We start from the raw sequence: 14,380 nt of genomic DNA on the forward strand, positions 1-14,380 counted from the left end.
GCATGTCTATAGTGAAAATCTTTCTTACCTAAAAAAAAAAAAAAAATTAAAAAAAAAAAATTTGCCTTATTTATACTGTCTGTTGAGGAGAAATTCTGGCCTGTCCTGTTCCCTGGTCATGCCTGTGCATTGGCTGGAAGGTGACACAGCTACACAGTAGGAATACTGTGGCAGGACAGTGCTGGAACCCATGCTCTAGCCCTGTTTATTTTACTGCTTAGACCTAAACTCCAGTGCTTACTACACTGGCCTAAGATCTGAATCCATAGCGGGACTTCTGTATGGTAATATTCTGCTTAGCTTTTAGGGGTCTACAGTATAAAATATAATTCACAACTCCCAGTACTTATGTTAACTAGAAAGTTAAGAGTTTCACACTTTATTATGAATTCAGCATAGACAGGACATTAAGCAGAGTATATGACATGGACTCTCTTCTAGGCAAGTTTTTAAGCTCAGTGTTTGGTGGGGAGAGGGGAAGGCAGCAGGCAGCATAGGAATGGTTGCCTTGTTATTGTCTCCCAAGATCTAGTGAGTGATTCTGGTGATCCATCTTTTATAACATTTTGTGGAGACTTGTCTTGCTCTCTCTCCTCTTAAATATAAGGGGCTCAAGCCAGCATTTAGCAGGAGAAAACCCATTAAGTTAAGGAGGAGAGCAGCACAGGAACAGCAGTTGGAGGCCATTCTTCTCTTCTGCTGGTGGAGTTGTCCACTTTCTAGCAAAGAAAGACTACTTATGTGGAAGAGTAAGTTAGAAAAAGCTTGATGATGTGATAGTGTAGTAAAGCTAATCCCCAGTCCCAATTTGTATTTCATGAAATCACTCTCCTACAAACTGCATAAGGCTTGCTTGAAAATAAGAATACCTATCTGGGGGAGTTTCAGCTTTATGAGGCTGCAAAGTTACAGTTTTCTCATAGTCCAAGGGTAAGACTCTCAGAACAAAAGTCTTTAAGTTTAGGATTGACAATGCTCTACGCAGTCCTCATAGCCATCCCAGTCTTATTTGAAATCTAATGTTTGTAAACTGAAAGATGGGAGGTGTGGGTTTAGACTTCTTCAGGTTAATGAGTGTAGTCACTCTGACTCTCCCATTTCCAGGATGAGTGCATAATTGTGACATTATCATACGAATGAAGGCAGTATCACCACCTGGTAACTGAATTAGGTAATGCAATGAAAACGTTGTGCTTGTGTCTCCTCTGTAATTGTTCTAGGAATTTGTACAATAGAGCAGCAACTGGGTTTTTTTTGCCATATAATATATTGGGGTGGGGGGAGCTACATGCCCAGCTGGTTTAAATTGCTTTTCCCACTCTGTTTTTGGTTATTGTAACATTTGAAATGTTTCCTCTTCTTAGACTGGAATGACAACAGGAAGATATCAAATTCTAATCATTAAATAGCCTCAAGAGATCGAATTGCCTAATAGTCAGTCCCTCAGTTTCTCAGTTGTTTCAGACAAGAGTTTTAGTTTCTTCCATCCTTGAGAAGGGAGCATGGATAGGCTTAATCATGAAGACAGAAAGAGAGGAATGAGACCTGTGAGTTTCCCTGTTTAATGTTTAGACAAAACCTGATAGATTCCCTTAAGAATTTTCATTTACAGTCATTTGACCTTTCTTACTGGACAGATGTTAGACCTATTCCATGTTAGAAATGTTTATTTTTTATGTCTTGCAGTGGTCATAGGTAACAAACTTTGGTATTTTTGAAGGTTTATTCAAATTATAAAGGTCTATTCTGCAAATCTAAAAAAATATATAAAATAGTGATTTTTGTATGCATGTTTTCTTTTTTTTTTTTATATCCATGAATTGTTTTTTGTTTTTTTTTTTTTTTTTTTACTCCAGGCATAAGAAATTTTACTCTACAGGAGCTATTGCTTTACAGAATGTCAGGGCTGAACATCCTCTTTCAGATTATAACCTTTTGTTTTGGAGTAACACATCTGAATTTAAGAAAACAGAGGGGCAGAAAAGAAATATAGAGAGACTCAGAGAGCGTTACATTTCTTTTACAAGGTCATAACAGAAGTAAAAGCTGGAAATGAAGTCAGCAGTTGTGCTAGTTGTGCTAGACTGTACTGTTGCTATTTTTTTGTACATTTCCTTAAAATATATACTTGAAGAGTAGTGTTTTCTTAGGACTTTGCAGCCACAATTAAACAAAGACTATCAAATAAATAAATGTATCTTGTGATCATCGTCCGTGGTCATTATAGCTTCAGACATTTGGATGGCTACAGTGTCCATTCAGTCAGAAGAAGCTTAAATTCATATCATGAATGGTCAAATTTTGATCTGAGTAGAACACACCTGGAATTTTGGGATAATTAGTAATTTAAAGTTTATGTTTATTCACAGTTTATGCCATGTTTTTTCCCTCCTAATATTGACACCTCATCTTTATTTGCAATCTTTATCAATTTATCTCAAGAAGCAGAAAGTATCATGAAAATTGTCTAACCACTGAAATTTTTCCATGCCTCTCATGTAATACCAGTCGAAATTAGAGTTCAAAAGTCAGTAAGATAAGTGCAACTGTCTTAACTGAGCATTTCCAGTTAGTCATGGGTCCTTCTGGCCATAATGTTTTTTTGTCATTTTAAATACAGGAAAAATATAAGGGAAGACCATATCTATGATAGTTCAACAATAGCTTTTTATAATTAGATCCAAACACCTGATTTTTTACAGAATGCTTAAGAAATGTATTTGTTTTTTCTTGAAAAGGAATGATGATCACGCTTTTTCTTTCCCTCCACTTGCTTTTCAAATTGTTTTCGTTATTGAAAGAATTGCAGTTTTCAAAAACAATATAGGGACCACCCAGCCTTTTCTTATAATACCATTGTTCTTTTTGATAGTGTATGACACTTAGAAATCTAGAATAAGAGCAGTAGCTGCAGGCAAGAAGCAATGATATGAAATAAATGTGTGACCATTTTCTGAAAAGTAAATGGTGATTGTAATTTCTAACCTGAGGGATCTACTGACATTGTCTGAGCCTGTCTGAGAGACTTACTGAAGAAATTCATAAGAGGGTAAATGTATCATGTTATTTTAAAAAAAAAATGGTTAATTTAATGTTTATATATAATTTGTATGGCTTTCCATGCTTTATTTCCATATTTTAAAAAAATAATATAAATTATTACCTTTGTCCTCAGTTATTTCCAACCATAAATCTAAGACCAACTTCAAGGTCTATAATGACGTTTGTATAGTTGGCATTTATTTTCACTTTAAGAAAGGGTATATCATAGTTTTTAAATTTGTATCACTTATATTTTACTTTCATTTTTAATCTTTAAATCTTCAAGAGAATATTAACTGTGAATTAATAAGAGATACATTAGAAGGTGATGCAAAAGACAAATTACAGTATTCTGAATCACTAAAAGCCCCTCCAATCCCTATTACCTCCTCAATTGCTGTGACTGAACAGCAATGTACTACCACAGAAATCATACTGACATATAACTTGGTTAATCCATTAATAATGTGGATATGTAGTTCAGATGATAATCTCTAGTGAAGTTTATAATGCTAATTTAAGGTTATTATAAGTCTGGATTTGCTTTTTTTTTGTTGTTTGGTTTTTGTTTGTTTTTCTTAATAATAATTTAATAATACATTGTTGAAATCTGTGCTTACAATAGTCCAACAAAATGAACATATAGCTTCTATTAGGAAAAATAATTTCTCATGAGACTCTACTTCATGTTAATTTGAAGCCAGGCATTGCTATAGTTACAGTTCAGAGATTTAAAAATAAATATGATTTGCCAATTCCACTTAATAACCTTCCCACCAACCTTCTAAGTAATCCAGTCCAGAAACTGCGCATAGTTCATGACGGATCTTCCTTTGTGTTGTTCACTATGACTTTGTCTGACTTTTCTGAATGACTTTATATAGCATGAGGAAGAATGAAGCTTAGCGCATTTCAGTGTATCAAGAAAATAGTCCCAGAACCTGGGGGAAAAAGAAAAAAAACAAACTAAAGAAATTATAACTGTTTTTTTATTTGAAAGATGGTAGACAAAAACAGTATACATTTACTGATATTTGGAAGAAATATTCTTTTGTTATTGAGCAAACATTTCAAATATAGTGACAAGAGGTTTCAGTGCTGAATTTGAGGTAGAGGTGCATTTAAACATGCTTTGGGAAGAACTTTTACAGAAAACAACTATGTGATTAGTTTTCTGCTAAAGTTCCAAATTATACATGTGTATTGCTAAAATCAATAGTGTAGGCATATTCACTAATTGCTATGCTTTGGATAGTTCTTATTTACAGTCTCCTGCTACTACATAAACAGGATAAAACGTAAAACACAAAGCAGGATAATATTTTTAATTACTTTTATTAAAAAAAACCCATCAAACAACCACCCCCCCCCAAAAAAAAAACCCGCCATCAAACTACTTTACTTCATAACTTTCAAAATTATATCTTTCAAGTGTAAGAAGAGAAGGAAAGGAAGAAAAGCCACGATTCATGTTCTTGGTAAATGAAATATTTTTTAAAACCCTATATTCTGTGAAATGCATTAAATACTGTACAAAATACCACTATGAGGAGAATCTGAAGTTTTATTGATTACATTATTTGTTATTTTTGTTCTGGTGACTAGCCAGTGACGCTTAGGATTCAGCTAATCAAGCCGACTGTATGCTTTCAGAGCACATGTCTAAAGAGGGGGATGTGGGTGTTTAACCCTGATTCTGTATTGAGATGACACCTATGTACACATCAAAAACCTTGCCCCAAGGAATGTGAGCAGAAGGGGGGAACAGAAACTGAAGGTGGTCAGCGACTGAAAGCTGAGGTGCACAGTAGTGGACTAGTTGGTTTAGATAAAGCCTGAGAAACCCCAGGAAATATGTGCAGTCCTCAGTCTCTTGTGCTCCTATAATTTGTATTTGTGTTTGGTTTTCTCATGACTGTCCATGACCTGGACAAGCAGGTCAAAAAAACTTGAAATCATTTTGGAGTTTGCTATTCTACTCTGGAGCAAAGAGGGCTTTTAAGCTGTCTCATATTTCCCTAGCAAGTACAGAATTAGTATAGAGCTACTGACAAACTCATCTGCTCAAGTTGAAAAAGTGCTAACTGCAGATCCTGGAAACCATCAGGTTAGCCCTGAAGGCCTGATTCATAGACTGTTTAAGCATCTATAAGTGTGGCTTGGGGCATAGATTTATAATCGAGTACAAGCAGTGTTTTTAGTAGATGCACATCCATGTTAACTTCAATCTGCATTTACTTCAAAGGCCATAAATGTCCCATTATCCTCAAATTACACTCCTCTGCCAATAAAGAAGGCATGTATGAATGTATGTTATTTCAGATCTTCTTTGACTTCTCTTTGATTGCTTCTGTTGCCATTTAACTGGCTAACAACAATAACTTTTAATAACCAGAACATGTTACAATAAATAGAGGTTTTATTCTGACTAACCATCTTATAATTGCTCTTTTATGGCATATACCTTGCCTGTGTTAATGCACTTGTCACTATCTGCTGTTTGTTTATGTCTTTGCGCTGGTTGACAAAGGCTGCAGGTCTGTTATAGGCTGGACAGTGGGGCTGAGAGAACTAGCTATAGTCTGTGTGTTAGCCAACAATGTGTTTCTTTATGGATTCAAGGTCCTTAAAATCTAAATGTTTATGTGTGCATGAATCAGAAATGCAAACTTTGTGTATGGTCCTGTTAAGATACAAGGGATAATACATTGTATGAGTGGATTTAATACCCAAAAGCTAACTGTTGTTGGACTTATTTCCTAGATAACAATCAGGTCAATGATGAATGTTTACCTTTTCCTGTCCTTTGACTCTATTCAAAATAACGGCATATAACCAGATAATTGATCCAAAGACACCCTGTAATTAATATGGATAAATATTATTTATTAAGCCACATTTTTCAAAGTTGTATATTATCTCTGGTATGTTTATCAACTGAGGATTTCCACTTTCCTTCATGTTGTAATTTTTCATTCTCTCCATGTTTATAATGTGTTCACTGTTGTTTATTTGTTATTCCCATTTTATTTTGTTTTTTTTCCTCTTTTTTTCATTTGCTGTTTGCCCAGACAAGTTTTTTCTCTATCCATTTTTCATCATCTGCATCACTGTCTTTCCCTCCACCTTGTCAGTTTTCTCAGTGCTTTATTCCACATTTCTTTTTCTTATAATGTTATTACAAACTTCTGCAGTCTGTGTGTCAAGGGAGTAGGATCTGTTGCTCCTCCTTGAGCACAGATTAAATCCTCAGTTGGGTACAACTGGAAAATCTGCTTTGTGCTGCATGGTCAGAAAAGTGTACCACAGTCAGAATGGGGGAGAACATGAGCATGAGCACTACCCAAAATCAATAGCCTGCTGCTGACTTCTGTTGTTAAAGACAGTAGCAGACATCAGAAAGGAAGGCAGTGCTTGAGGAGGAATTTTGTGTGACAGGTAGCTGGCTGACGACTTTGAGTGCCAGGGAGCAGCCGGAGTGGGGCTGCCCCATGGGGAGGATGAGCCAGGAGCTGTGGGCACTGCAGAGCGGGCAGGGCAATACTCTCACTGATGGGGCATCCTCCTAAAGCACCCCATCGAGGCTGGACTGGTAACAGGACCCTGCCACTGCCAAACGATCATCAGGCCAGGCAGGGTAAGGAGTCAGGTCCAAGGCTGACCTGGGGACACAGTCAGGGCAAGATCCAGGCTGGGCATGGGTCTGGGTGCAGGGCTCCCTGCAGCATAGCTCAGTCCGGGATTGATAGCCCCAGGTTGGCTTGAAATGGGGTCTTATGGCCATGGGCAGGGTGGGGCCAGGTGCCAGGTGGGGCTTGGCAGGGCCTGCAAGGGTTAGAGGTGCCCCCAGGGACATGACATTTACAGGTGTTACTGATTTGTCCTTCAGAAATTATGCTTAAGTTGCAAGTCCTTTGGAGGCAGCATCTGAGCCTATTATCTACCAGTGAAAATGTCAATAGAAATTTTGGTTCACCATAAATAATACATTTCTGATATTTTTCTGGCTTCTGGTGTTCAGGGTTTCAAAAAATTTTGCCGTACGAGTGCTAAAATGAAGTCATGGAAGAATTCCAGGAGTTTTGAAAGAATGAAATATCTTTCTTTCAGATGCCTTTCTGTGTCTAAAAGCATCAGCATAGATGTCTCTCTCCTGTGGTTATTTTGGGGTTGCTTGGGGTTTTTTTGTGGATTAGCTTTGGGGTTTTTTTTGGTCATTTGAAATCACTGTCAATAGCTACTTACCTTGGTTTTTTCTGCTCTTGAAAAATGATTTTATATCTTCATGAGACAGAGTCCTGACTGAAAACAGGACCTCATAGTCCACTTATATGTGTTTTATATACAACTGTGTGTTCATCCTATCAAATGTAAAGTATCAGTATCAGTTTCCTATAACAAGGATTGTTTTAGCTGTGAAATTGTTATCTGTCATTTTGAGTTGAATAATGGGTAAAAAGGAACTCCTCCATTTCTTTGTACAGAGACAAGAATGTAAGTATTAACAAGTGCTGTGCATTTATTTTTACTACTTGTAATTGTTAGCAATATATGTGACTTGTATTTCGTTAAAAATTAACAGAATTGTTGTATGACTTGCCTTCTGCCGAAAAATTAAAAGTAGGAGCATGCAAGAAGGTAACGTTACATACTTGTAACACTATGTAGGTCAAAATCTGACTTTTGAGAGATTGTATCACGCTTTTTTTTTCTTTTCAGTTTCCATTGTTCCTTTTTGTCAGACATAGAACAAAGAAAACAGATATGAAACCCAATAACTTTGTATCTAATTTTGACTAACTGTTCTCACACTTGTTTTGAACTGATGTAATGTTATTACAGTAATTGGAATTTCTGAATTAGATGGAGATAAATTAGGTTGTCATACAGAAGAGTAGGCATATCTGTGAAAAATACTTTATATATAGAAGTCATATCATAACAGATTATCCAATGCAGCAAAACGTTTAATGAATGTTTGCTGTGGGAGTGCAAATATGCTTAAAAGGGAGATGTTGTTTATTTAGGGCAGAAAATACCCTGGAGCTAGCACCTAAATGTGATACCCTTCCTGAAAGGAGCAACGTTTGGGCTGTGGTTTGGTTTGGAAGCATATACAGGAGCAGAAATGTTTGGTTTGCAGTATAACCTCTGACAAGTTTGTGGCTTCAGCTCTCTTACCTTATGTATCTTTGGAAACACGTAGCTAACCATGGTGCCTAATATAAATAAAACATTTGTGGGCCTTGGTGTGGAAGTAGTGTCTGAATTTGTTTGGTGTTTTTTGGTTTTTTCTTTTTTTTTTTTTTTTTTAGATTTATGCCAGTATGAATGTGTCTGTTGATTTGAATTGCTTGTTTTCTCTTGGCCACAGGCTGACTGAGTGGGCTGGACTTTACTGGAAGGAGCCATTTCACTGGGGAAGTGGAATAACTGTGGATCTCTCCCTGCACTACTTGCTGGGAAGTGCCATGCATTGCCAGGATTAAGCGAATGCTGAAGACTGGGATGGGCCTTAGGGGCAAACACTCCCTTGTTTCTTCTGACATTGGGATTTGTCTACGGCCAGTCAGCTGAGGCACCTACCACACATCAGCTTTTGGTTTTTCGCTGCCTGAACAAGGTTACGTTTTCCCTCACTTCATCTCCTTTTGACTACTTTTTTATTTTATTAGTGTTCATTTTCCTTGACTGCTTAATTTTCTCCTGGCTGTGGAAAAAAGAGCCCTGCTGATGTTGATTTAAATAATGTCGAAACCAATGGGACTCCTATGGCTGCCTTTGATCTTCACTCCAGTGTGTGTCATGTTGAATTCTAACTTCCTTCTGTGGATAACTGCACTGGCTATAAGATTTACTCTCATTGATGGCCAAGCACAATACCCAGTTGTTACCACGAATTACGGCAAAATACGTGGTTTAAGAACCCCTTTACCCAATGAGATCCTTGGTCCAGTGGAGCAGTACCTGGGTGTTCCTTATGCCTCTCCTCCAACTGGAGAAAGGCGATTTCAGCCCCCAGAGCCACCGTCGTCTTGGACGGGTGTCCGTAATGCCACACAGTTTGCCGCCGTCTGCCCGCAGTACCTGGATGAGAGGTCACTGCTCAACGACATGCTGCCAGTCTGGTTTACAGCCAATCTGGATACTGTGGTGACATATGTTCAAGATCAAAATGAAGACTGCCTGTATTTGAATATCTATGTGCCCACAGAGGATGGTAAGTACTCTTAAGGACCACACTGCATCACACTCACCAGTTCTGCACATGAGTAGTAGCCAGGTCTTTAAAGCATCTTGCTCAGTTTTCTCCATGTTTTATCTGTGGAAATGGATCATGTCTCTGAACACGCATGTTAAGTAATACTTTGTAGATTGAACATGCTTGCATGAATTCTCTCTCACGTTCCAGTGTGACGCCAAACCGCAATTTCATTTGCAGGCAGTGGCCAGGGTGTGTCAGCCAGCCTTAAGTTTACATCTGAACTACAGCTGAGCATCATACACAAGAGAGGAAAGGGGAAATAAATATTAACCAGAAGTAACAGAAGTACAAATAGTGCCACGTACTAATTTTTATAGGAGAATTTCCCTACTTATTTTTTTCTTTAGTTTTATTATAATACTTCTGATCCTACTGTTAACTCCGCTTAATTTAAATATATCATAGAAAGTTGTTATAGTAGTTCAGTCTGCAGTTTTTTTCACGGATTTTTAGCTATGAAATCTTTCAGTCCAACTTGTTTTTCTTCATTCACTAAATTTAAAATGAAGGAAACATTCAGAGCGGAACAGGTGGCCTTAAACTTTCATCTGTTTTCTGCAGTCCTCTCTCAAGAGGGCTACTTTAAGCAACCTTCTATAGACAAAAAGGATGAACACAATTGGTAACACACAACTCTTGGAATGTTTTCATGATCTCAATCTTAAAAATTCTAGCTTTATGGCAGGCTGAATGTATCTTTTGTGGTTCTGAATCGTATTGCGTCCTATAGACAAGAAGACCTGTTTTCATCAGGCCCCAGATGAGTAAAGTTTATTCTATAACACAAGGAAATAGAAAAATTCTACTGGCAATTATATTTAATATTCTGCTAAAAGCCAGTTCATTCAGCCACTTAGAATGTAGTTACCGATGCATAACGTGACAGATTTCTCCCAGATATGCAAATCCCTTCACTTTAGCTGAGGGTTTGATTTGCATAACCAAGGCATTGTTATTTCTCAGTAACCATACTCTAAATATGCAAATTTTGTACTTTGATTATTATAATCTTTCTGCCTTGATTGGCTTCTTTACTCAGAATTTCCAAACTCTTTGCCAGCAATAAACACACCACCTTCTTTTCCTGTTCTCATCAGCTGAAGCAAAAACCTGAAAGCTAAAAATAAAGGGTAAGGTTTGGGAATACCGGGAGCTCTGCAAACATAAATACTACCAAGCTGCTTAAATGAAAAGTGCTCTGAAAGAAAAGCTGCGTGTATGGGGCTCTGTGTGTGCATGTGTATGCATGTGTGTGTGCATGTGTGTAGATGAAGAAGCAGATCTTTCCACTCGGTTCTTCCGTTCTTCCAGTCTCATTGCACTGCATCTCACTCCTTGGATAATAACAAAGATAATTCTTTCCCAAATTTGTTTATGATGTTCTGCATTTTATCCTGCAGCTTTTAATTAGTCATTAGGGTAAGCTTGCCCTAAGAAAACGTTTCAGGTTAAGTTTTTATTTGTTCTCACTGAAGGAATATCTGCTCTGCTAACCCAGTCTTATTTTAAAGCCCAGTGTTAATAAATTCATACATTCCTCCAATCTAGTAATAAGAACTTTCATCCATTAATTAAGACAGGAAATTAGAACTGGAAAAATATATACAAATGTCTAGGAAAAGAATATTTGATATCAAATGGATAATAATAAAATACCATGTGCTGAATGACTAACAACTTATAAAATTCCTTGTCTTGTGTGTAATAGCTAATGGTATCTGTTGTTAGATTAAAAAATGAAAGGACCGATATATTTAATTTTACCTGTTGTAGACCTTTTTAATTTAAGGTCCACTTAATTCCTCAAAAAGTGTATGTCTTACTCTTCCTCCTGGTTTTAGATATTTTTTACACTAAATAACATGTGAAGGGAATCCATTTTCTTTTATATATCTGCTTCAAAAAATAAACCCATGCATAAAAGAATATGTAGCTGAATAATGAGAGAAAAGGTTTGATGTCAGTGGTGAGATGGAGGCAAGATTGTTCCTGTACAATATGACAAGCATTTTTTAACAGGTTTCAATGGGGAATGAGAAACTTAAAAATGAATAAATGGGATACATGATGTTTTAATCGTCTGCTGTGTATCTTATCATTAGTTAAATATAACTCAGTGTGGCTTTTTTGGTGAGGAAAATATGCAGCCTTCTGCTCATAAAGATGATTAAGGAGAACTGACCTACAGATCACGTCTCCTAAGTTAGTGTGTCTCCAAATGATACTAAACATAAATAGCCTTAAATTGTAGTCCATACGATCTGATTAAACACATTATGCTTCATTACATGAGTCTTAGTTGGCAAAAATAAGCTACATTGTTATGAAGACAGACCATGAAATTTATTTTTGAAGTAAGATCTCAAAGTGAGTGAATTTGAGTTAAATTCACATTTTCAATTCTTTCTCAAGTACAGATTTATTTAAAAGGGCTTTGAAACTGTTTTGTGTCTGGAAGAAAAGGTGGATGGAATCATCAAAACCCAATTAATGTTCTAACTATGAAACTTTATCTGAATCATTTTATGCTATCTTTTTTTAAACTTCAGTGAAAAGAATTGATGAACAACACTAATGAATTAACTGTGTTCACATGCAGTGCTTACTTTAAACCAATTGTAGTGAATAACTAATCAAAATGCAGCTCAGGTTTGGTGTTTTTTTTGTTTTGTTTTGTTGGGGTTTTTTTTGCACTATATGGCATGGCCTGTTTCTTATCACTTGCATGGTTTGGTCAGAGAGAACCAAATTTTGATCATGTACTTTGAATAAAGAATTGAAGAATAAATGCACACATGCATTCATCTGATTTCAGAATGACTTTACTGGAATTCTGCCAGTGTAAACTAATGGAAATAAGAGTAGAATACAGTCCCTTTAACTGGGTAGATGATAAGATTAGTTATTTATAATAAAATAGTTTGAAATGTTGCTGCTTCTGTCTAAAGAAGTACACTGACATTACATGACATAAAATTCTATAGTTCCTTAAAATAGTTGGAGCACCTAGGTAAAGAAATTAAAATGCCCTGTTACACAGTTTATATCTGTATTGATCATAGCCTTTCTTTTGACCCCTAAGATTCTGGATTTCAAATGTCAAATAGCATCAGACTCCTGTCAGAACTTTCCATGTTAAAAAGTTCCTACAAAGAAAAAAGTATCTTTGTTTTTAGGAGCTTTTTTTTTTCATCTTAGGTGAAAATATTATTTATGATAGAAATCAAAACACATACCTAATAGCATATTTCTGCAATTCTGTCCATGTGGATTTTTATTCTTTTGCTGTTGTTCACTGGACAAATGGTTTGTACTGACACTTTCCTTAGAGTAATATTTATATTTCAGACAATCTAGTGTAGCTGGAGAATTTCAGTGTTTGTTTTCCTTTGCCTTTAGAAGGGAAAGAATTGCAACCACTATAATAGACTGAGCTTTTTTTTTTTGCATAATATGTATAAATAATAATGCAGTTATTTTAAAGATACACAATACAAGTAATAAAGATAAAATTTAGCAAGCTGCTTTTATTTTATATGTCAAACCTATAATCATAAGAAAATACTCAGAACTGAAACAAATAAAATATTTATAGTAAAATTACCATTTTATCTAAATTGCTTTCTAAACATTTTACTTGATCTTCAGAATCATTTGTGTGGGTATATGTTGTCTTGTCTGCTTTTCCAGTTACTATAAATTGTAATTTTCCACAAGAATACTTGAATGTCAGTTTTGAGGAGGTCATCCAGGGAAATGATATTGAGGATAGTCTGTTTATTATAACTTCTGTCTGAATATGGGTTTATCCACAGTGGAAATGCTAGACTGAAGAGGACACAGACTGTTAATCATCTATGCTTAATCCCTAGCCTTTATCATTTGAATCTGTGGATGCTGAAGGAGATTGCTAACTCCTATCATAATTGGGTAAAAAAGTATAACAAAAAAACAAAGAGAAAAGACCCTTAATTTAGATTTCTTTCATGATAAACTTCAAAACTGTATTAATAACAAGGCAAGATAAAAAAAAACAAAACAAAACAAAACAAATCTTTTTTTGTTTGTTTAAAACCTGCTCTGTTCAGATCAAAACAGAAAAGAAAATAGATGATTTTTTGTTGTCTTTGCATGATCAGTAGTAAGTGTATATACTTTACTTAGTTTGGTGTATGGACAGAGGGTACATTTTACACAAGTGGGTAGCTACTCAGCCACTATATATGTTAGGAATTAACTAATGAAGTATTTAGCATCTCCAGAGATTTGCTCACTAAAAATGTTCTAAGCTATTGTCTCACTTACATCACAATAAATACAGCTGAAATGACAATAAAAGGTGGTAGGCCATGATTGTTAAGGCTGAATGGGTAGGTCATGATTTTTTCATTAGATTAGGGAAACTGAGAATATTGTCCAGGATTAGTGGTATATTTAACTGTGGGCTACCAGGAAGAAAAAGTTTTGGGCAACAGCAAAGAGATCAACAGTGTTCCTTCTCTGAGCAGTGATGTGAAGGAAATGTACCTGCATCTTTAGACTGTATCTATTTGACTAAGAAATAAAGAAATGAAAAGCTTGAACAAAGTTGATTGATAAAGAAGATGTGTGTTAGATGATTTCTATAGCTTGCATACTGTGCCACTTCTTCATATTAGGCAAATGTCTGCTTCGTACATAACTGATCATTTGCAGGCTTCTCCTTGTCATTGTTGTTGCATTGTAGTGTCTTTAACTTGGAAAAAGTATTTTTATCAAAATTATACTGATAAAACGTAATTAATAAAAATTTATTTTTCCCTTTTTTTGGGGCGGGTCGGGGGAAAACAGTAGAGAGATGAGTGCCATCTTTACAATTATTTGATGGCATGGAATAAAGAAAAGTAAGCTATTCAATGGCTTCTTTATTAATATGAGGAATAAGGGTCCGTACATAGAAATAGTAACATAGTGTACAAGACAGGTACAATGTTGTACAACATTATTTCTGCTGAATTATTAGTAGGTGATAATAATAATAGTAACCTATTTTCCAAATAAACCTGAATTTCTATAGAACAGATTCTCCTAAAC

At 35.8% G+C, this 14,380-nt stretch overlaps 1 protein-coding gene across 3 annotated transcripts in view; it reads left to right on the forward strand.

Annotated features, from left to right (window-relative positions):
- NLGN4X (neuroligin 4 X-linked) overlaps positions 1–14,380 on the forward strand; it is a 183,767-nt gene that overhangs the window by 46,646 nt on the left and 122,741 nt on the right. For all 3 annotated transcript variants that reach the window (XM_087758100.1, XM_009466590.2, XM_009466592.2), the window contains one exon: positions 8,417–9,262. In XM_087758100.1, the coding sequence (XP_087614226.1) occupies positions 8,791–9,262 (472 nt within the window). In that variant the 5' untranslated portion in view covers positions 8,417–8,790. The remainder of the gene's footprint in view (positions 1–8,416; positions 9,263–14,380) is intronic.

This window comes from Nipponia nippon, unplaced genomic scaffold (assembly GCF_047370975.1).
Source record: "Nipponia nippon isolate SJK-2023a ecotype South Korea unplaced genomic scaffold, ASM4737097v1 scaffold_2, whole genome shotgun sequence".
NCBI classification, from domain to species: Eukaryota; Metazoa; Chordata; class Aves; order Pelecaniformes; family Threskiornithidae; genus Nipponia; species Nipponia nippon.